Genomic DNA, 20,262 nt, shown 5'->3' with positions numbered 1-20,262 from the left:
TTGTGTTTAAAACCCCAAAAAATATTTATTGTAATTTTACGAGAAAACGATTTGTAAACCTAATACTAAAGTGTTCTGCACAAGATTTTCAACGTTTCTCATTGTGACGCACGCCTAGTTAACTCTGTGTGCTTTTCTCAAGCGCCCGAAACACACAATCTAAATTTTCGACTTTAATCACTTAAAATTATTTGTTTTTCCCACATAACGTAATGATTTTTTGCCTCGCAAGTCTTTTTCTTGAAACCTTTTGACTTTATTCTCGTAACATTTAGAAGTTATTCTCATGATATTACGACGTTAACCTCGTAATTTCATGTGTTTACTTGTTATTATTATAGGACAGCCCAGTAGTGGTGTAAATAGTCAGAGAAAAAGTAACTTGTAACTGTAAAGCATAAACATTTCAAGAGTTGATGCCAGTGAATAAAAAGTAATTGTAACGCTAGCTGTTGCAATCCATTTAAATAAAACCTCCAAACTCACCGTCAGGGAAAGTACACCTAAAACACTCACTGATACACGTGCAGCTCAAACATTGCTTTCAACAGGACAATCTGTTTAAACATCTCGAATATCGTCATTTACCTGAGGTTGGGGAGATTGATTTTTCTGGAGTAGCAGGCAGCTGAGCAGAGTAACAGCACATTTCCCAGTCAGAGCTTTTTTTAGCGAGGTTCCTGCTCAGCGTTGAAGCACCAGAGTTAGCTTGTTGTTGTTGAACTCTTATCTTCATCCTGTCGAGAAAATTATACAGTAAACTTCTATTTAACGACAAATCACAAACATTTACGGTAGCAAAATAAAAAACAGAATTCATGACATCTATTCCACGGTATTGTTCTTACTCTGAATACTGCTCCACACTGTGGACGGAGAGAGAGAGAGTTCCCTGAAACACCTGGTAGCTGAATGGTGGTACAAAAGTATTGAAGTGATTTGTGTCCATCTGTAAAAAGTAATGTTTTATCGGCCTGGTTTAAATTCAGGGAACTGTTCTCAATTGTGGTTTTGTACACAGTGCACTGCAAGTAAATCTACAACCCAAGCTGTTAAGGCAACTTTTTTATTATTAGATTATTGAATATTAAGGTTGAGAAACCTTCCCTACATTGACCCCCATATTAAATGTTATTGGCATTAGAAACGAGAATCTAAAAAACAAAACCACCAACCCTTTTCTTACCTGAACTTTATTTTCAGAACACATTTAAAAATGACCAAAACAGCACAAACATTTACCCCAAACAGCAGAGACTTATTGTAAAATAAACAAATATGAAAAATACATGCCTTGAGAGAAAAAATCATCTTACCTAATAAGGCCATTTATAAAGTGAATTTGCGGGCATAAGCCGGCTTTGTGTGAAATCATAAACCAGACGGCACATACACGCTCGCACAGAAGTTGAATTGTACATAGGATAGTATGGAGTAGTAATAAGAGAAAATAAATGGTCTCAAATTACATCAACATGCTTTTGAAATAAAATGGGTCAATTTTATGTTAGGAAGTACAAAAAATAGGCACGTTTTATTTTATGATTTCACACTGATTCCATTGCTATATTGAAGAAAGATGAAACAAAACATCCTTCCGGCATATTTTCAGTTTTTAGTATCGTCTTAAATGTGACTGCCTGCAGTGACCAAAGTCAGACATCACAGTGTAAAGTGGCTGCTCACCAGCTTTGTTTCTCCTTTAGGAAAAAAAAATTGGCTGGGGGCAGATTGAAGGCCACTGATGTAACAACAGTGCACTTTACTTAAGACAGATGTTTTCAAAAATACATACAAAAACATTCACACAGTCTTGTTTGTTTGTTTGTTTGTTTGTTTTTTTAATTATGCTGTTTTTAAGTTAAACTTGATCAAAATGGCTGACTTTAGACACTTTTAAGCCACATTCCTGTTTACAACAAATTTGAAAGCGTTAAAGTAGGAGCATGTTTGTGCATTGGAGAAAAGAAAAAGGAGCCAGTTCACAAAAACTAAAAGAAGAAAAAAAAATTCTTTCTATTGTGGCTGGAAAGAAGAAAAATGTTGACACAAACAAAACAAAAAAAAACCAAAGTGAGCAGGTGAAGATGAGAAAAACAAATATATCAAAAGATGGGAACACGACAGACAGGTGCAAAACAGGGTATTTAACACAGAAAACCAAAAGGAAACAAAAGTAACAAAAGGATAGCATGGATTTACAAAAGCCCTTCTGAAGATGTACAGGACACAACTGAACTGGTGTCCATGGTGGAGTTAGTCAAAAGACCAAGTGGAGCCAGCGGTTATCTCAGGCTAAACCCTAAAGTCTTCAGCATCTAAAAAACTGTGCAGCTGCTTTTCCTTCATATCTTTATCACCTGGTTCATGATGGTTGTTCGTCTGAAAATCATCAATGTGTCTGGTTTGACAGATTTGGAATTTAGTTGGCACCAGGTGACAAACGTACAGTAAACAGTTCAAAGCTGGACCTCCTGCTTAGTTTTTGTGACGTGGACCAGCGGGCTGCAGTGACAGACACACACACACACACAAACCTCAACAGTTGGAGTTAGTTTGGGGAAAAAGCCAGAGATTTGTCATGTTTAATTAATTTAATATTGTTTGGGTTTTTTTAACACATAAAATCACGTTTGACCACACATGCACACACAAACACACGCACAGAGAACACCACTGTGAACTTTCCCTCCCACACTGGAATCCATCGAAACCAGGTAAGTACTGCTATCTGGTTGTCAGAAGTTTTGGATTCTGGGTGATGGGAGGAGAGGAAATCTTAAAGGCCGACCGGTGTGTTGGAAGTCGAGGCAGTGACCATGGCAGAATTGGTACTGAATATTTTGAAATCAAGAAGAACCAAGGAATACAAGAAGAAAAAAAAAGTCCAGCAGGATTTTTCAGGTTCACAGAAGGTAGTGGTAGAGAAGAAAGCGGCCACAAGTCTAGATCAAGTTTGGTGTTAAACAAGAAACCAAACTGGCAGTCCTGGCTTCGCAGAAGACCAGGAGCATCTGAGTGATATGTTGTTGTAGCCTTGAATATTAAAACTCCTCCTCCGGCTGTTCTTCAGCGTCAGGTATGACAAAACCCTCCTGGAAGACAGAGGGAGGGGAAGAGAGGCGTGAAGGACCTGGAGCTGCCAATCGGAACAACTCAGTTCAAGACTCATTTTCAGATTTTGGCAAACACCTAGCAAACTTGTTTAAACTGACACATAGAATACATACCTGCACCAAATTCTGTATAATATGTTCCTTTTATAGGAATCTTGTTTTCAATAGGTCAGCTCTGCACTTAAATAAAAAAACCTTTGTGACTTCAAGCCGAAGAAGAGTTGTAATAATGCTAAGTCACTTTGACAAGTCTGGTACTAGATGGCTTTACTGCCAACCAAATGGCAGATGTCCTACTCACATCTGTGGCGTAGAGAATATCCATGATCCTCAGCAGTGTGGGGTCGCCTTCATCTTCCTTCTCTTGGCAAATGAGCTCGATGCTTCGCAGCTTCCCAAAATAAAAGTCTCTCTCCTTCTCCATGTCATGAATTGTAGATTTTAGGCCTTCAACCTGTGGGATGAAAGTTAGACAACATTGACAAATGATACACCAGATAATTTTCTCAGATGTTGAAAGAAAATGTTGCATAGACTGCCTGTGGAGCCTGACCTCGTTTATCAGCTCTACTTTCTCCTCATCCATTCCTCCCATTCCGGGCTTTTTTACACTGGAGGGATTCAACTTGGGGGCCACCTTGGCTACAGGTGGTCTCTGTGGAGCTGAGAAAACAGAAATAAAAGGTTGTTGTCACATCATTGTTGACAAAAGTGACAACAGGTTACAGAGGCTAATTGAACCTAAATGTCAGTGTATTTGACCATCCACAGCTCAGACCTTGATTCGTGACTTTCTTTGGGGGTTTGTTGAGAGCTGATGAAGCTTGAGCAGGTGTAGGCATGCTATCTTGGCCCTGCCTCGCCTCCACTGGATCATATTCTTTCCCGTCATAGTTGGCATCAAAGAACTTCTTGAACCACTGAACAAATTCAAAGTTGTCTTGGAACTTTCCCTTCACCAGTTTGTCTACCGGTATTATCTGAAAGAAAAATGACATGTAATGACAGCATTAGAGATAGGCATGAGTATTACATTATTGGCTAATCATGATGAGGTGATGTAAGTCTTGTTTTATTTGTCTTTGTGTATAGTTTAAATATTATATGCCATGTTTTATTTTTAGTAGTATTATTTCTTATATTTCTTATAAACTAAGGTGAAAGTGTGTTTTTCTACTTACTTTATCCACCCCCATCTTTTTAAAGGAGACTTGTAGTAGCTTGAAGTTGTGAATGTACTCATGCTCCAGCTTGGCACCAAATTTGACTTTCTTGAGAGGCACAGAGTTGGTAAACAGCATGTCCATGAATTGGCAGTAGGCAGCACCTGAAAAACAAAATGTACTCTTCATCCCCTTAAATGTGGAAGGAAATATGAAATATAATAATATTCTTTAGTTTGAATTTACTAAAAATGTTTAGTTGAAGACTACGCTGATATACTGGCAGAAATTGAAGAAAGACACAAAGATCTTCTTCAACAGCTCTTTTCTTGGTTTATATAACCATCTGCTGCCACATAGTGGAAGAGGATTTCATTGCTCTTTGTTTCACAATTACTATAAGGTTAAACTGGTCCATCAGTAACTTTGCACCAAAGTGATCTGCAGGATATGCAAAACCTCTCTATCATATTGTGGAAGTATGTCAAGCAGAAACACTGTCAGCTAACAGTAAATTTGCACTTACATTCTCCATGTGATCTAAAATATCAAAGTTCAACTTTGCTTGGATGAGAGGTGAAACGTCTTCAGAAACCTACTCCGTCCAGTTGCCTCCTCGATGTGACGTTTTTGGATAAAATGACCTGGACGACTGAGAACCTACACAGACAAGCTTTAGCAATAACACAAAATAAAGTCAATTAAAATAATGTTAACTTGGTATGGGAACTGAAATGTATCGTAAGAATCAATTTTAAAAACTAGTCAGTGTGGCATCTTTTTTTTCAATCTGCAAAAAATACGCTGCTTTATTGCTGCTCAGGATATTGGCACCTATATTTTGAGGACTTGGGTGTTTTTTAGCAAAATTATGGTTAGTAAAAATACACACTTTCTTGACGCTATGGCTGAGTGATATAGAAAAATACACAAAAAAATGTATTTAAGGCAGACTTACATTATATAGGGATAAATTATGTACACTTAATTAAAACACCACTTACTGGTAACCACTTGTAACAGCAGTTAAATATTAGCAGGATATTTATTCACCCAAAGAAATGCTGAATATAATTACACCAGGTACCTTACAATGTATAAAATTACATGAGCTTCTATAAGTTATATTTTTAACTCAAAGATTATTCAATACAATCAATTTAGTAAAGAAATATGTCAAAAAACATGCCTTTCCACATATGATTAATACAAAATGTACTAACATGTCTTAGATGCTCATCTACACCTGAGGATTTAGGGGTATACGTCTACAAAAAAAAAAAAAGAGTATCAAGTAGGTGCAGGCAGATGGGCGTGATACAAAAAAGGTCATGTGACGCAGGCGGGGAGACGAAAGGGTCATGTTTCCTTCAGGCTTCAATCACTAATAGCCATGGTTTTTGGGAAGGGACTTTCTCACCCTTTAGAAACTAATGTATGGTGTCATTCAGCTGAAAGGTAATAGGTGTACCTCATAAATTGACACCAGCTAATTACATCTACATATTTTACTACTTTTAATTTGATCAAGCTTCCAGTCTTCAGAGAATGAATTTAATTGGGGTTAAGGTCGTTGTTTGTAATCTGATTGACATCAGGATGAATGACCTGTAACAGACCTCAAGACAAACAGAGTCCCACAGTCATGAAAGGCCTCTCACTCGCTCACACCCATCTATTCTTCAAACAACAGACTTTCCCAGGACTCTTTCAGAGTGACTCTTGGAAGGAACACATCTCTCTCACCTGAGCACAACATTTCAATTTTGGTGAGGTTCATCTGTAGCGCTTCATTGATCCAAACCAGCATGTCATGGCGACTTAAGTTTTCACTGGTCACTGAGGTCGAGTAAACGTTTACAGCCATCGTCACTCACGTGCTGCAATAGAGAAAAAAAATACATAATTTTATACATATTCCTAGTCTAGTTCTCCAAAACCACTTACTCAGGCAAATTATTTGATCAGCCAATTGACACAAGGACTTTAAAAGAGGCTAACATTTGTTTGGATCTGTGACACTGTGCCACCATCGTGAGAGAGTGATCACCTCACACTTGTTTGTGAAGGAAGAAAATACCGTATGACCAAGCTCTGACTAATGCATGCAGAAATGTAGAACAGCTGCAGCTCTTAATTCAGAAATTATTTTTGTGGAAGCAAATTCTCAAACTATATATGGTACTGGCTAACAAAATTTATTTTGAGATTTGTAATATATATACAATTGTGAAAAAATAATTTCCTAATGATGTGTGGGTATATACACTCACCTAAAATACAGTTTATTAGAAATATTTAAATATATTAGAATGATTTTTTTTTGTAATGTATACTGAAGTAGACAAACTAATTACCATTTGTGTTTTGCAACTGCTGAGTTCACTGTTTTATCCTACATGCTTGGGCAGGAGCTGTAAGGTGTGGAAGAATAAACCACAGCAACTGTTCAATGAAAGATGTCCTACAGGGTGGACAGTTTTCTCTGAGTGCTAAATTAAGGGAACAGGTTCTTATTCGTACAAAGAATGAGTTTAATACCGAATGCATTGTTTACCTTTTGCATTGGCGACATAAGCCAACGAATGTCTGCACCGCTTTTAACGGGAGCAAATTTCTTAAATTGTATTCGTATTTATAAAAACAAACGTTTCAAAAATCACTGACTTCATTCAGTTTAAATCCGACATAAAATGGTTGTATGCTTCACTTTCACAACTCTCGCATATTCATAGAGAGACGAGAATGATTAATTTTCAAACAATGTTTAAACCACAAATTTAAACTGAAACATATCAAAAACATAATTAAATAATGTGGCGACCGGAAAAAAAATAAAGCCGCGACTACCCAAATATGACGAGTATGAAGAGATTAGTACGCGTCTCTGTGTAAACTTTAGAGGAATTTACAGCTGCTGGGCCCGTTCAGGAACTCTGATGCTAGTGTTAGCCACATTAATTCAGTCATGGGAAGCTATGCTTTCTTTAAAAAGATAGCTTAGCTAACCCGCTAATATTCGGTCTGTTTGAACTATGAATGTTAAATTAGAGTTGGATTGTGGATTTTTGTTATTAAAATAACTATTACAACGACAAATATCTTAACAAAGACTACCCTCGTTAGTGACGCTGATTAAATAACCGGCTAAGGCGAGTCTGAATATTCCAGTCATGACAGCATCCCCGCCCTGAACTCAGCGGCCACCGAGTAAGCTTCTGTTTGCCTAACACTGACCATGCAAAACATATTTAACATTTCCATATATAAAACTATGATTATATGAACACCTCGCAAGCCGCTTGACTAGCTACGCATCACTAAATTCCCCTCACGGTATATGTGATTCTTCACAAACCACTGGCTAACGTGTAAGCTAGCAGTGCTTCCGCGCCTCTTCACATGCTGGCGAAAGAAATCCGTTAGATACTACAGTTACACTCACCAACAGTCGATTTGACTTCCACAGCTCTTTATTTATTCGATCTCGACTGTGCTTCTATGTCATTAAGGGCAGACGTAAGCTTATTCGGCCGCTATCGCTACTTCTGCTTTCTATCTTTTCTTCTTGGCACTTCACGTTCACTCTACCGGCAGCGGAAAGATGGAGTCGTGACGTCGAGGAGACTAGGGCACGCCTAAAATGTGACGACCAGAACGTTTGTTGAGAGTACCGTTTTCTTGTAATATGCTCTGCTGGGTTGTAGTTTTAGTGCACTTTTATATATTTGACATATATATTTGATTTTAAAAACCAGGAAATGTATACATAAAAGGGAAACTGCTTTGGACAAAAAGGGGAGACACTGTTGTTGTATTCTATTGTACAGTTCTATGTTTATATATATTTATATGTATATGTATATGTACATATTAAGAAAAATTACCGCCTGCCTTGTGTCACTTGTACAATTGTAAATTAAAAGTGGGATTTTTAACAAGGTCAATGGTGCAAATACATTTGTTAATATCTCAATGAATCAGTTTACAAGTACAAAACATTAACAAAAGTACTCTAATAAAATGATTTTATGACCATAAATAAACGTTTTAAATTTTAACGTTTTACATTGTTGTTGTTGTTGTTTTATATTTATGATATAAAAGAAATGTTTTGGTCCCTATTCTATTTGATATAACAAGGGCATTAAATATAGCCAGTCTTGTCCCCGTGGCCAGTTTAGGTACTACAACGCAGAATTGAACCAAAAACAAAACAAAGAAGCATTCCCAGAATGTTCAACATGCTGTAGAATCAGAATTGGGATGCAACCAATTTAAGGTTTCAAATATAAGCATTGACTTATCAGATATGTCACAGAGAAGACACAATAAAATGGGACACTGCCCCGGACCATTCTGAAATGTAATTATTTAAAAGACTCTTTATTCATGTACTGAAAAACTAAAAAAAATGTTGTTAGCTAATAAAAAACGATCAGTATAAAACATTCTACTTTGAGAAAACTCAATTGTTTGTGCAAAAGTTAAATACACAAAAGATGCAGCATTGTTCATTTGACAAACTATTTCCACACACAAGATAAAAAATGTTACACGTGAGCATTTGATAACCAGGTCAAGTAAATTGAGTATGGGTTCTTATAAGAGTAACATTTGTCACATTATTCTTTGCAGAACAATCTACATTTGTCATCTACATATAAAGCTAAACAATTAGCCAATAACCCACTGTTTAAAATACAATTACATTAAAAATTCAGGAAACAGTTTTTCACAACATGTTAAAATGAAAAAATTAAAGTAAATTAACATATATGTAAATTAAAATATATTCTGCTATTCTCAAGGGAGTGTATGAATAAAACAAAGAGGAAGTAGCAGCTGAGTTTTTCTGTCGACGCTATAACAATAAAATATAGTTTTTTTAAAACTAACAATCTCATGAGGTATTTTTTTTCTACATAATCAAAAAAATTTAACTAGTCCTTGTAAAAACAATGTATAATTAGTACTGCCTTATGCTAAAAACAAATTAAATCTAAATAATTAACACCTAATAAAGAGGTTGTTGTTGCCTTCACCAGATCTGACTGAAATGAGTAGCTCCAAAGATACCTCGCAGCAAAAGTGACCTCATTTGGAAAAAACAAAATGGATATATTCAACATGAACAAGGGCTGGAGGACATGAGCACTCAATCCAAGACAAAGAGCAGCTTTGGAGCCAAAGTAGCTAATATTCCCAGAAAGTACGGCCATTGTGTGACACCATTTAAAAAGCGAAGATAAAGTGACTGTGTGTCAGTAAAGCACAAAAGCTTAATTGTGGACACATGCACTCACGCACACACACTAAACCACCCCTCTATCTGTGTTGCGGTACTTCTGGAGAGAGAGGAGCGGATGGGGATGGTTGAGTAGTGGAAGGTATAGACGTGCAACATGTGGAACATGTGGAACACGAGGTGGGTGTCGTTAACAGCTCCTCACAGGCAAAATAGTCCTTTAATGGAGCAAAGAGGTGACGGATGACTGGCACACTCCACGCCTTTCCCAACACCTTCTGCCTCTGCTGTCTGCTCATACTCCGCACATCAGTGTAATGTTTGGGGAAACCGAAGATCCTGGTTTGACAGCAATGTACAATAAGTGTTATTAAACATTCCTAAATTTGGAATAATGTGCATTCTAGCTGAAAAGAGCAGGTGGATTATTTAGGGGCAGAATGATACAACATGAATGTTGTGTGAAGGCCAGTGTGAACTTTTTTGCCTACCTTTCCAGCTCAGTGATCCACAGGCTGTCCTGTTTGCCGTTCTGGAGAACTGGAAGCTGATTCACCTCTTTGCCTTGCTTCAGAGAGTTTGGATTGGTGGTGATTGTCCTCACTTTTGTCACCTTAAAAATAAATGCAATTCATCAAAAAATAAAATAGAAAGATGGCAGATGAAAAGAACACACTCAACAGAAGAAAAATAAAGTCATTACTGACTCTGGCTTTTCTACCAATCTCCAAACAGTCCTGGAGATTTAGCCTGTCACTCTGAGAAGCAGTGATGGGTCTGAAAATAGGGAAGACGACACATTTTAGTTGAGCAGTATTTCAAAGGACATGGCCAAATGTATTGCTTAACAAATAAAACACACATTTAGATATAATAAACAGACAAAATCAATAACTAACCTGTCCATTCCTGGGATGTTCCCCCAAAAATAACGAGCTCTGTGGGCCGGACTAACTCTGACAGCATCCACCAGCACTGGGTTGCACTGTTAAAGATTCAGAGAAATGCATTAGTGCAGTCCCCCACAAAATGGGGGGAGAGGGGAGTGGGTGAAAATGAATCAAAGCAGTTTGATATGAAAGTTAATGGAAGAAAACAGAGAAAACAGTAAGAGAAAAAATAAAACACGTTTTTCCATAAACTTTATAAAACTAAACCAGGACAGACCTCAAGAAAGCGGCAGATGTTGACTTTGTCGTGTAAATTCATGAAGACAACATTCTCAAATAACCAGAAGAATGGAGTGGGGTCTTCCTCTTTGGGCTTCAGCAGCTGAAGAATGCGGTAGAACTCAAAGAAAAGTCTGCCAGTGCCCTCTGCAGGAAGCATTTTGTAATACATTCATGACATTCATGAAAACTCCAAAATTATTGTTCAGGTTTTATATATGTTTTTTTTTTTTTGCTCATTGAACTTATCAAATCATTTAATTTTATGTTATCTAATTAGGTTGACTTCCAATTATAATGAACAAAAACATACCGTAGATGCCTTTTCTGATAGGGTTGACGATGGAGAGGTCATTACAGGGGCTTCCACCAATCAGTAAATCAAATGGACCCCACTCATCAATCTGGAAAGACACAGTGAAATAAAGTGCAGTATGAATCAGTTAACAGTCCCTGATCTGTCAGATAACTACAAATCTGGGTAATTTAAAATAATGAGGATAATACATAAAGGCAGTAAAATCATAATATTGTAATTAATTTGCCTTGTTGAGTCCCTCCCGTACTTAAGAAAGGAGGATTGGGGTTTTAAATGACTCAAACAGGAAAAAGCTTTGACTGAATAAAAAAAATAGTTTAAAATTACTCTTGTCCTTGGTCAATACGAGTGAAACTTTGACGTACGTGTTCTTTGGTGATTAAACGCACGTCACCAACATGAATTATTTTTGCATCGTGATTGACAGTTGACACAGCGATGGAGTCCTCGCAGACTTCTGAGGCAACGTATTTTTCCACCTTAAAGCCAAGTTCCTTCAGCACCTGGTAACCTGAACAACAGTAAAGTAAAAGCACATTTATACTAAGGGGGTGTTTCTACATTCAGTAGATGAGGAAATAAGGGTGACTGTACTCACCTGTTGCTATGCCATCAAACAGAGAGAGAACTCGCATTGGCCTGCGCAGGTTAGCAGGGATTGATGGGTAAACCCGATGTGGCTCCTGAAAAAGAAAATAAACTAATTAGTGATTTCTTATTAATTAAATGCTTTTTATATATATTATATATATATATTATATATATTTTAATCAACTTTTATTTTGTTAGGAAACGGCATTTTTAAACAGCCACGTCAGGACAAAAATATTTTTTTATAGTTTGTGTGTCTGTCAAAGTGATTGTTCCAGTGTTGCTCACTCACAACTTCCATGGCACTGTTGTTGGCAAAAACCTCCTGAACTCGGACACTCCAGTCTTCTCTGGGGACCAGAGAACCATGGGTTTGGTGAGGCTGACACAGGTAGCAGATCCACGGGTCCTCATCCTTCAAAGAGTCAAATGTCCCTGGACCTACCAGGATATTCAGGCAGTCCTCACAGAAGGACCTGCAGACAGAAAACAGGCATGGATACAAAAAGGATCTTGGAACTAAAGTTTTTTTTCTGATATAGTGATATATTTCTGATATATCAATCTAATTAAATACCTAGTAACAAGAACTAAAGTTTTTTTTCTGATATAGTGGTTTCAATCTAATTAAATACCTAGTAACAGACAAACAGCACTGAAATCAGAAGACAATTTTCTGTAGAAAAAGTGAGGATTAGACTGACCTGCAGCAGCTGTCATTGCCACACAGTATGACCTCCAGTCCATAGCAGCAGATGGTGCAGTAGGACTGATATCCATCCACATCGTAGCGGTATAGTGTTTCTGTGAAGTTATTCTGAAAAAAGAGAGAGACAGTTCAGTACAGCCAAAGAAAACAGTCTAAAAAGGAATATGTAGCTGTTGGTCAGATTGGTTTGAAATGAATTTTGAGGATGCAGGTATTTCTCACACAGAGCGAGAAGTACTGGGTCATTCCAATAATAATTATTACTGCTGGTGAGGTAGCAGGGTGTTGGTTCTTCGTTACATACCTTACAATGTAGGCAGAGGCCACCTTTGAATAGAGGGTGAAAAATTACTATGTCCTCGGCTCCACAGCACAAACAGAATTCTGTAACAACGAATCATAGAAGAGCTCAGTAATGATACAGGAAATAGATGATGACACAGGGTCAGAGCTCACCCAAAAATGTTCACAATTCTACTACAATACCAGTGATAGAATGTCTTTTTTGGGAAAGACAGTACATTTTTAAGAAAAACAACAAAAACACTGAACAAATTACTGCATTTTTATTATGTTGTTTGATCACACCCTCTCTCAGTGCCCTAATTTCTGGTCCACTGGTGTGGGGGTAATGTACGTTAAGTTAATCTGCTGACCATGAAAAAGATGCACAGCCTTTAATTTTCAGACTGATGACTACTTTGATAAAAGCACGGCCAAACTCTGCAACAAAGAGTTTTCTTGTCGACACAGCTGACATTGCCTACAACAGTCCCACCAGACATCAATGGACCAGATGACAGGGTTTGTAACTTGGAAAAGAAGTCTTGAAATTTTGCTTCTGTTAAACGTTTATTCAATAATGTGAACTATAACAACTTTTATATAAATGAAAAACTTTGCTTATTTTCCTAATGGATAAAAATGGAATTAATTGCTGTTAAAGAAACTCAAGGCCTCTGTTTGATGTAATGTTTGTTTTCATCAAACTTCTGTAGTTACTAAACACTTACCTTCGATATTCAGTTCCTTATCCTTGATTCTCAGAATGATCTCCTCTGCAAACAAAGAACTCATCATTAATTGCAAAATCTATGAATATAATAAATGTTATGTAAAAATAAACTGAATGGTTTGTTACCTCGGATCTTCTGGTCCGGCTGTGTGTAGTCACCGCTAGTGTGGTTCACTTTGTTGTACGTTTTTACAAAGCTTTTCTTTTGTTGTTGCACAAAATCTGGAGGCATCTCTGCATCAACCTGGTCAAACTGAAGTGTTTTCTTTCTCCCTCCCCTCCCTCGTGTCCATCCCCCGCTTCCCCGCCCTTTCCTCCATCCTCTCTTGCCTTTCTCCCATCCTCCTTCCTTGCACTCATCATTTTCTCCTTTCCATTCTCGATTATTTTGTTTGGCCTTGTTCCATCTTCCTCTTCCAGACACCTTCTCCTGCCATCTTTCATTCCTTCCAGTTGTTCCATCGTCTCTTTTCGAAGAGGACCTCTCAGTGGAGTCTGTCGGGACAGTTGCATCACCGTTGCTTGTAGATATGAAGCCTAACAAAGATCCTTTGAAGAAGAGAAATCAAAACATCAGAGAATGGTTCATATTCCTCTATGTTTGTATTTGAAGTAACTTGTTCTTTGCATGCAACAGTATTGTGTGCAAAGAACGCAATACTGTATTTATCGCTGTCTCGTCAACAGAGCAGCACTGATTCTCTACAGCAGTGATGGTCAACCAGTGGCTGCAAGGCCAAAACCAGCACACCAAACTGTCCAATCCGGCCCGTGACTAGATTCCAAAATTGTGAGGATCAAAGAGAAAATAGCGTGTTGGCCCCACTGTTGAAGGCTAAATATTCTTTCAGTTTTGCATTAAAATTTAAAATATATACAAACAATAAACTTCAAATAATATTGTAAGACAAAAATGGGATTTTTTTTTTTTACATTTTATTTGAGTCGGCCCACAAGGTGTCTGTGCAGAAAAAATTTGGTTGTTCAACAAATATAGTTGGTGACCACTGATGTACAATAAATTTGTTAATAAATTAATTTATAATTCATTTCATTAATTTCTCTAAGTATAACCTTCCTGAGTTATCAGGTGAGGGTGGGGTTACACCCTGGACACGTCACTATTTTATCACAAGGCCACAAATAAAACAATATACACACTTACATTTGTATTTACAAATCAATTTAGAGTGATTAACCTCCTACATGTGGACTCCACAAAAAGACTAGGGACAGAACCCATGATGGGAGCGGTAAATCTTATTTGTAATACCTGTTGGTTTAAAGCCATCCTGTCCTGTGGGTTGAAATCCTGCAAAGGCCCAGTCCAACATCTGCTGCACAAGCTCATCTCTCTCTTCTGCACTTGCTGAAAACGTTTTCTCACAACGATGTGCAGCCTCCTATTATATGACAACATAATGTTCATTAATACATGAGTTGCAAACACAGTTTCAGAGAAACCTGTGTGTGAAATACTGTCAAACCTGCAGTGACAGAAAAATGGCTTCGTGGTAGTTGAGGAGGGTGGAAAAGGATTTGGCACAGAAGAGCTCTCCAAAGTCAGCAAATGGTTTCAAAGTCCTTGTTTTGACCTGGGAAATAAATCAAGTTGAAGAATTAAGTAAATACATACAGTATTTTTTTAGGCAAAGATAATAAGATAAAAAGGTAATGAGCAACGTAGCAGACATGGTCACAAGACATATGATTTAACTCAAACAAATCAAAACTTTGTCCAAATGTAATACTGCTCAAACAACACACAGGCAATACACATGCTACTCACCTGAGAGCACATGTTCTGTCCATACCACTCCACTATTCTTTTCTGTGGATGCTGAGTCCGTTCTTCAAAGGGTAGGATAATGGCTGGCCAAGGAGGACGGCCCTCCACGCTGACCCAGACAAGCTGTCTGCTCAAGTACTGTGCAAAACAGTAGAAGTAGAATTAGACACATCACAACATAAAATGTTTACTGAGTAAATATTAAAACTAGACTTATGTTTAGCAGAACTTTCAAACTGGCTGTAACCTGACGTACTTCTGAGTTTTGCTGTTTGGTTGTTAAGAGTCTGTTGTCAGAGTTGTCATCCTCATCATCGTCATCATCACTGCTGCTTAAAGCATATGCTTTCAAGTGCCGTGGCCTTAGCGCTTCTGAAAACCGTGAAATATTAAGATTAATATTCACCTTGTTAGAGAAATTACTTCATTTAGAAGTGTTGAAGTAGGAAAACTGATCATGCTTTACATTTTTGTAGACACACGCAAGTCCTCAGCCCATCAGGCCCCTGTTTTTGTTTTTAAGTTATAAAATGTCTTACTCTTTCGGCTGCCTGGGGAGCTCTCAAATGTTAATTCGACCACATCTGAAAAACATAATTGCACTGGTCATTATTATGGACAGGTTTGTCATTACTGGTTGCATATGTGAAGAAATCATGTTTGTTTTAATTGTTGCCCAGAATCATACCAGAAGAATCATCTGTGTAATCAGGGTCATCTGTACTGTTGTGTCGCTTAGACAAAGGAGTAGATTCCAACGCTGCTTCCAACAATCTGTTCATTTTTCTCGATGAACTTTCGTCGTCATCTACATCCATCCTGTCTGCACCACCGCACGGTACAGAGGATGGCTGGGGTTGTGCTGTGGGCTTCAGGCTTTCTCTAGTTGCAGGAGGGAAATCGACCACCTTGTAACAAGAACACAAAGTCTGATTGAAATGTTGTGTGTGAAAGCTCACTGATGTAATCTTAAGGGCTACAAAATGGATGCAATAATGGAGTTATTAATTGTGGAATATATAAGATCAATACGCCTCAAAGGCTGACAGCATGACAGGTACTGTATATCCAAATATTCCACTGTCCAGCCATGTATTGTTGACCTAATAAACGGCTGATTCACTTAAACTAGGTCTAATTTGTGGAAAACATTTACAAAGGTCTTTAACAAATTCTAATGAAAATCTCCAACCAGTCCAACCAGCACCCACTACCAACTCTCTTCCTACAGGCTGTCCACCCCCATCATTGGTTGTTACTGTCCACATATATCGACAGTGAATGGGCAACATTTACCCTAGCAAACAAGTGTTTCCGGCAGCGAGAGTGTGGCACTGCTAAGAGGGTCAGGAGAAATCTGCACAGAGTGGAATCTGGAACCAGGCCTTTCAGGGTCTGACAAGAGAAAGAAAAATCATCTAATCCCATTCTGTTTCACACATTTACTGTAGTTATTACACTGCTGTTGCAAGTTAGAAATGTCTTGTCCGGTTTACCTTGGCCCAGACGTGTCCTGGTCTTTTCACCTGCTGTACCTTCATCAGTGTCTTCAGGTATTTGAAGTATTCATTTCCCAAATCATTTGTTTCTTTTGAAATGTTTTCATACACACCCAGCTGATGTGCCAACTCTGACAGCATTTGTCTGGAAATAGCATTATCCTGTTAGAAAAACAATAGGATCACTTGTGGAAATCCAATCAGATTGACATTAGGAAACAAAAAAGACACAGATATACCTTATTGATCACATGGAAATTACAGATATTACAAATTGTTAAAAATAATACTCTACATTGTAAATTGTCAAGTCTACTTGCTTATATGTCCATTTTCTCTATATGCCCTTTATTTTCCCTGGTCTACAATCAGAAATATGTTGAAATATATCAAAATTAATGTAAATGTTTTTAGTTATGGCAAAATTAAAAATCAGATTGAGTGCATGTATTTCTTTCAATTAAATCTTACTTGTATTTTTTCAGGATTTTGCAGGATAGTTTCAATATTCCTCCATGTTGCAAGTCCACGATGCTCAGTAAAACTTCCTGTTAAACTGTACAGTGCAGTCTTATAGAAAGCTATTGCAAGCTCCAGGAATTCAGATCTTTGTTCTTCTCTCAGATCCACAACAGCCGTGGCCCACAGGAAATTCCGAGCACTAGTGCCTACATTGATTTGATTCAATGGGAGCAGCTTCTGCTTGTTTTGGAGCAAATGCAGCGCTGGTTTGCGACTGAAGAACTCCGCAAAGGTAGGTTTAAAGATACTTCTTGCATATGTGTCAATTAATTTGTAAATAAGCCCAAACTCCACCTCAACTTTTGCTAAGCCAAACTGCTGCAGCTTCTGGATAGTGCCAATGGGCTCCAATGAATTGGCCAGGAAGAGGAAGTAGAGTTTAATTTTATAGTCCACCAGCTGAACTCTGATAGACTCAGTATCCTCCGCCTGAGTCAGTGACTTATAATACTCCACCAAATCCTTCCATCTTACCACCATCCTTTGCACAATTTGTATAAAATGCAAACACTGCGACGAGATAGAACGGGACGGGTCAAAGTCTTCTGTTCCGACAAAGATTTCTTTCAGATTGTCATTAACAGAGGTACAGCGTGTATAGTGATGGTGGATGTCTCTTATAAGGTCAAAAACACAATTAAAGGAAGCCAAAATCCCAGACTGGCAGGCTCTTCCTGCAATACCATGAAGGCCACAAAGCGACACCAACTTTGGATTATGATCCCTAAACAAGGACTCGACCTCCTTGCTTAATCCTGTGTGAGGAGCATCATAATAAAACACTGCAAGGTTAGATAGACAAAGACCTAAATTCTTCAGTGTGTTTAGCAGACGTTGGGCATCGTCCACAGAGACCGTGTCCATGTCTGAGTTTGATAGCAACTGTGGGTCAGCATTCAACTGCAAAGTGTTGAAAAGCCTCACTACATTGGTCCCATGTATCAGGTCATAAAAGCCAATCAGAATGACACTTGTGCTCTGGCCTCCGCCCAAGTCTACATCTGTGTACAGATAGAGGCAGTATGGTGTAGTTTTGCATTTCACTACAGTGTCTAACAAGCAGGCAATTGGGTCCACCTTACTTGGACAGTACTTATTGATAAAGCGCAGCAAAGATTTGCTGTCATGAGAATCATTCAGTTCAGGTTTCTTGTCAACTGTTGCTCCAGCTGTCTTTTTAATTTCCGAAGGATCTTTTTCCATTGTTATGTCCATTTTCTCAGTTACACTGTCCTCCGCAACAAAAACTACATCATCATCATCAGAAAGCAGCACAACTACATCAGAACACTCTGTCAAAATCTCATTCTGCTCTTTTTTAATCTGTTTTCCCACTGATTGGCCATCCATCCTTTCAATATTCACCAGTTTCTCAGGTGGGCCTGAGGAGGAAAACAAATCATCTTTTAAAAAAACAAAGCACAATGACAATTTACCTATTCCAGCAATCATATGTGACTTAGTGGACTAATTAAAAAAAAAAACAATTAAAAAACAGCCCATGTATTTAAGTACTGTACTTTTAATCAAAAAGCTTCCTGTGGTGACAGTGGTACAATTTTTGGGGAAATGTATAGAAATTATTAAACATATATTATGAAATATTACTAATAAAAACATTCTATTTTGACAATAGAAGTATATAAATTGATTCACGTCCATTTTTAAACTGCATATGTTCTGTGACCCCTGTCCTGAACAGTAAAAAAAAACAAAAAACAAAAAAACAAACCAGAATAGTCGTGCTTACTGCCTACATGCCTACTACACGATGTGGTAGTGGGGAAAAAAGCAAACGCAGAATATCTCCTTGGAAAGTGACAGACTCTGGGTTAAATCAACCGCTATCTTGGCTATATAACAGTAAACAACTTGGACAAACATCATCAACATCATTATAGCTAAGTTACAGGCTATACCTCGCGGCCCGTTTGTCGGTATTAGAATGTGTTACGTAAACGCGATGACAGCGGTCTTCCATGCGCTATTGAAATCGGACAGAAACAACCTCTAACTCGCCTCTAATAAAGTTTGTCCAAGTGGAGTAACCGTACAAGACAACACCCGGCGACTCAAATCGGGCATTGTCAGACCTCTAGTGTTCTAAATGCTGCATACAAGAGAAGTTAAAATGGTTAAAATGTTATCGCCCCACATGTAATTGTCAGGTCTCGTAATACAAATATGTTAAACTACAAAGATGTTAAACTTAAGCATAACACGTCCCAAACGTAAAAGTACGACTTTTTCTTCTTTCTTTTTCTTACTACCATTGTGCACTCGAATGCAACAGATGTTCTAAACCAATCGCATTAGGGCGGGTAAAATCCGACCAATAGAAAGTGTCCGAAACCGGAAACGCTCAGTGTACTGGTGTCAGCTGAACCAGGATCAGATTGTACGAGCTCCAGGCGGAACTCTCTGAGGCCGTTCATAAAAGAGTCGGATTGTGGAACAGCTGTAGACGAACATACAAGTGTACAACTGTTCGAATGGGATACCATGTTGGAGTATTTGAAGGCTAAAGCACGCCAACCATGATAAAGCTTCTTGGTGTGACCAATAACACAAATGCTAAAAACAGTTTATTATTTCACTATTATGTATTCACTTTAAAGCCATGTGGGCTGCATTTGCAACACGCGTTATATTCAACATTAATTACAAAAGTGTTAAAATCAAAACAGCGTTGGCGACAGTACACACGGGGCTAAGCTTTATATTTTAAACTCGTGATAATTCGAAGACACGCGAGTATAAAAGTTACGACCGGTTTGCGTAGGGTAGCAGGGTATACCCCAGTGACCACTTTCCATGCTTTCACAGCGTTATAAGCGCATTCTAGTTTCAAACTCTGAAAACCACAAAAGTTGCCGAGTTGTTCGCGTAAATAAACTGTGAAAGGTGGAGACAACCGTAAAACAACTCTATGTTAAATGGCTTAGACAAAGGCGTCCTAACGTGTTGAAAAAGTTAACACTTCGCTTACCCTGACCTTCCCACTCCATTCCGTGCGGGTATTTAAACAATTGATAACACAAGGCTAACACAGCACCCTGCACGCTATACCCGGCTCCTCCCCCCGGACCAGCTCCCGCTCCCAGTGGACAAAATAAAGACTA

General features: G+C 38.2%; 2 protein-coding genes across 3 annotated transcripts; both read right to left on the bottom strand.

Annotated features, from left to right (window-relative positions):
• Nucleotides 1-3,416: 3,416 nt before the first annotated feature.
• On the bottom strand, nt 3,417-6,146 carry mapre1 (microtubule associated protein RP/EB family member 1; the record flags this gene model as incomplete). Its single annotated transcript, NM_001294210.1, is given in 5 exon segments — nt 3,417-3,570; nt 3,670-3,779; nt 3,895-4,096; nt 4,298-4,443; nt 6,026-6,146. Coding segments are annotated over 5 exon segments (733 nt in total), but the record flags the coding sequence as incomplete, so codon positions are not given.
• Nucleotides 6,147-8,650: 2,504 nt separating this feature from the next.
• On the bottom strand, nt 8,651-20,208 carry LOC103385171 (uncharacterized). Of its 2 annotated transcripts, XM_017035699.2 has the most exons (23): nt 20,130-20,208; nt 17,090-18,522; nt 16,616-16,780; nt 16,416-16,514; nt 15,808-16,027; nt 15,659-15,703; nt 15,376-15,491; nt 15,120-15,257; nt 14,818-14,925; nt 14,604-14,733; nt 13,457-13,879; nt 13,329-13,373; nt 12,620-12,699; nt 12,311-12,423; nt 11,899-12,082; nt 11,614-11,698; nt 11,381-11,526; nt 11,010-11,100; nt 10,695-10,843; nt 10,427-10,512; nt 10,235-10,304; nt 10,019-10,140; nt 8,651-9,866 (listed from the first exon to the last, which is right to left on the bottom strand). In XM_017035699.2, exons 1-23 carry the CDS (start codon nt 20,146-20,148, stop codon nt 9,608-9,610), a joined length of 4,326 nt encoding a protein of 1,441 aa, XP_016891188.2. In that variant the 5' UTR covers nt 20,149-20,208; the 3' UTR covers nt 8,651-9,607. The 2 variants fall into 2 exon arrangements, with proteins under 2 accessions (XP_016891188.2, XP_024915454.1); XM_025059686.1 differs by lacking the exon at nt 20,130-20,208 and having other exon boundaries at nt 17,090-20,122.
• Nucleotides 20,209-20,262: the final 54 nt, after the last annotated feature.

This window comes from Cynoglossus semilaevis, chromosome 10, assembly GCF_000523025.1.
Source record: "Cynoglossus semilaevis isolate Cse_v1.0 chromosome 10, Cse_v1.0, whole genome shotgun sequence".
In the NCBI taxonomy this organism is placed as follows: Eukaryota; Metazoa; Chordata; class Actinopteri; order Pleuronectiformes; family Cynoglossidae; genus Cynoglossus; species Cynoglossus semilaevis.
This window is presented reverse-complemented; position numbering and strand designations above follow the sequence as displayed.

What these genes read in the sequence shown, in the direction of transcription:
- LOC103385171 (XM_025059686.1), bottom strand. Translation starts at nt 18,592, where the DNA reads ATGATTGCTGGAATAGGTAAATTGTCATTGTGCTTTGTTTTTTTAAAA. An exon ending in GTTTGATGGCATAGCAACAG is followed by an intron (nt 11,527 to 11,613) that starts GTGAGTACAGTC and finishes ACTGTTGTTCAG; the next exon opens with GTTACCAGGTGCTGAAGGAA. An exon ending in AGATTGGTAGAAAAGCCAGA is followed by an intron (nt 10,141 to 10,234) that starts GTCAGTAATGAC and finishes TTTATTTTTAAG; the next exon opens with GTGACAAAAGTGAGGACAAT.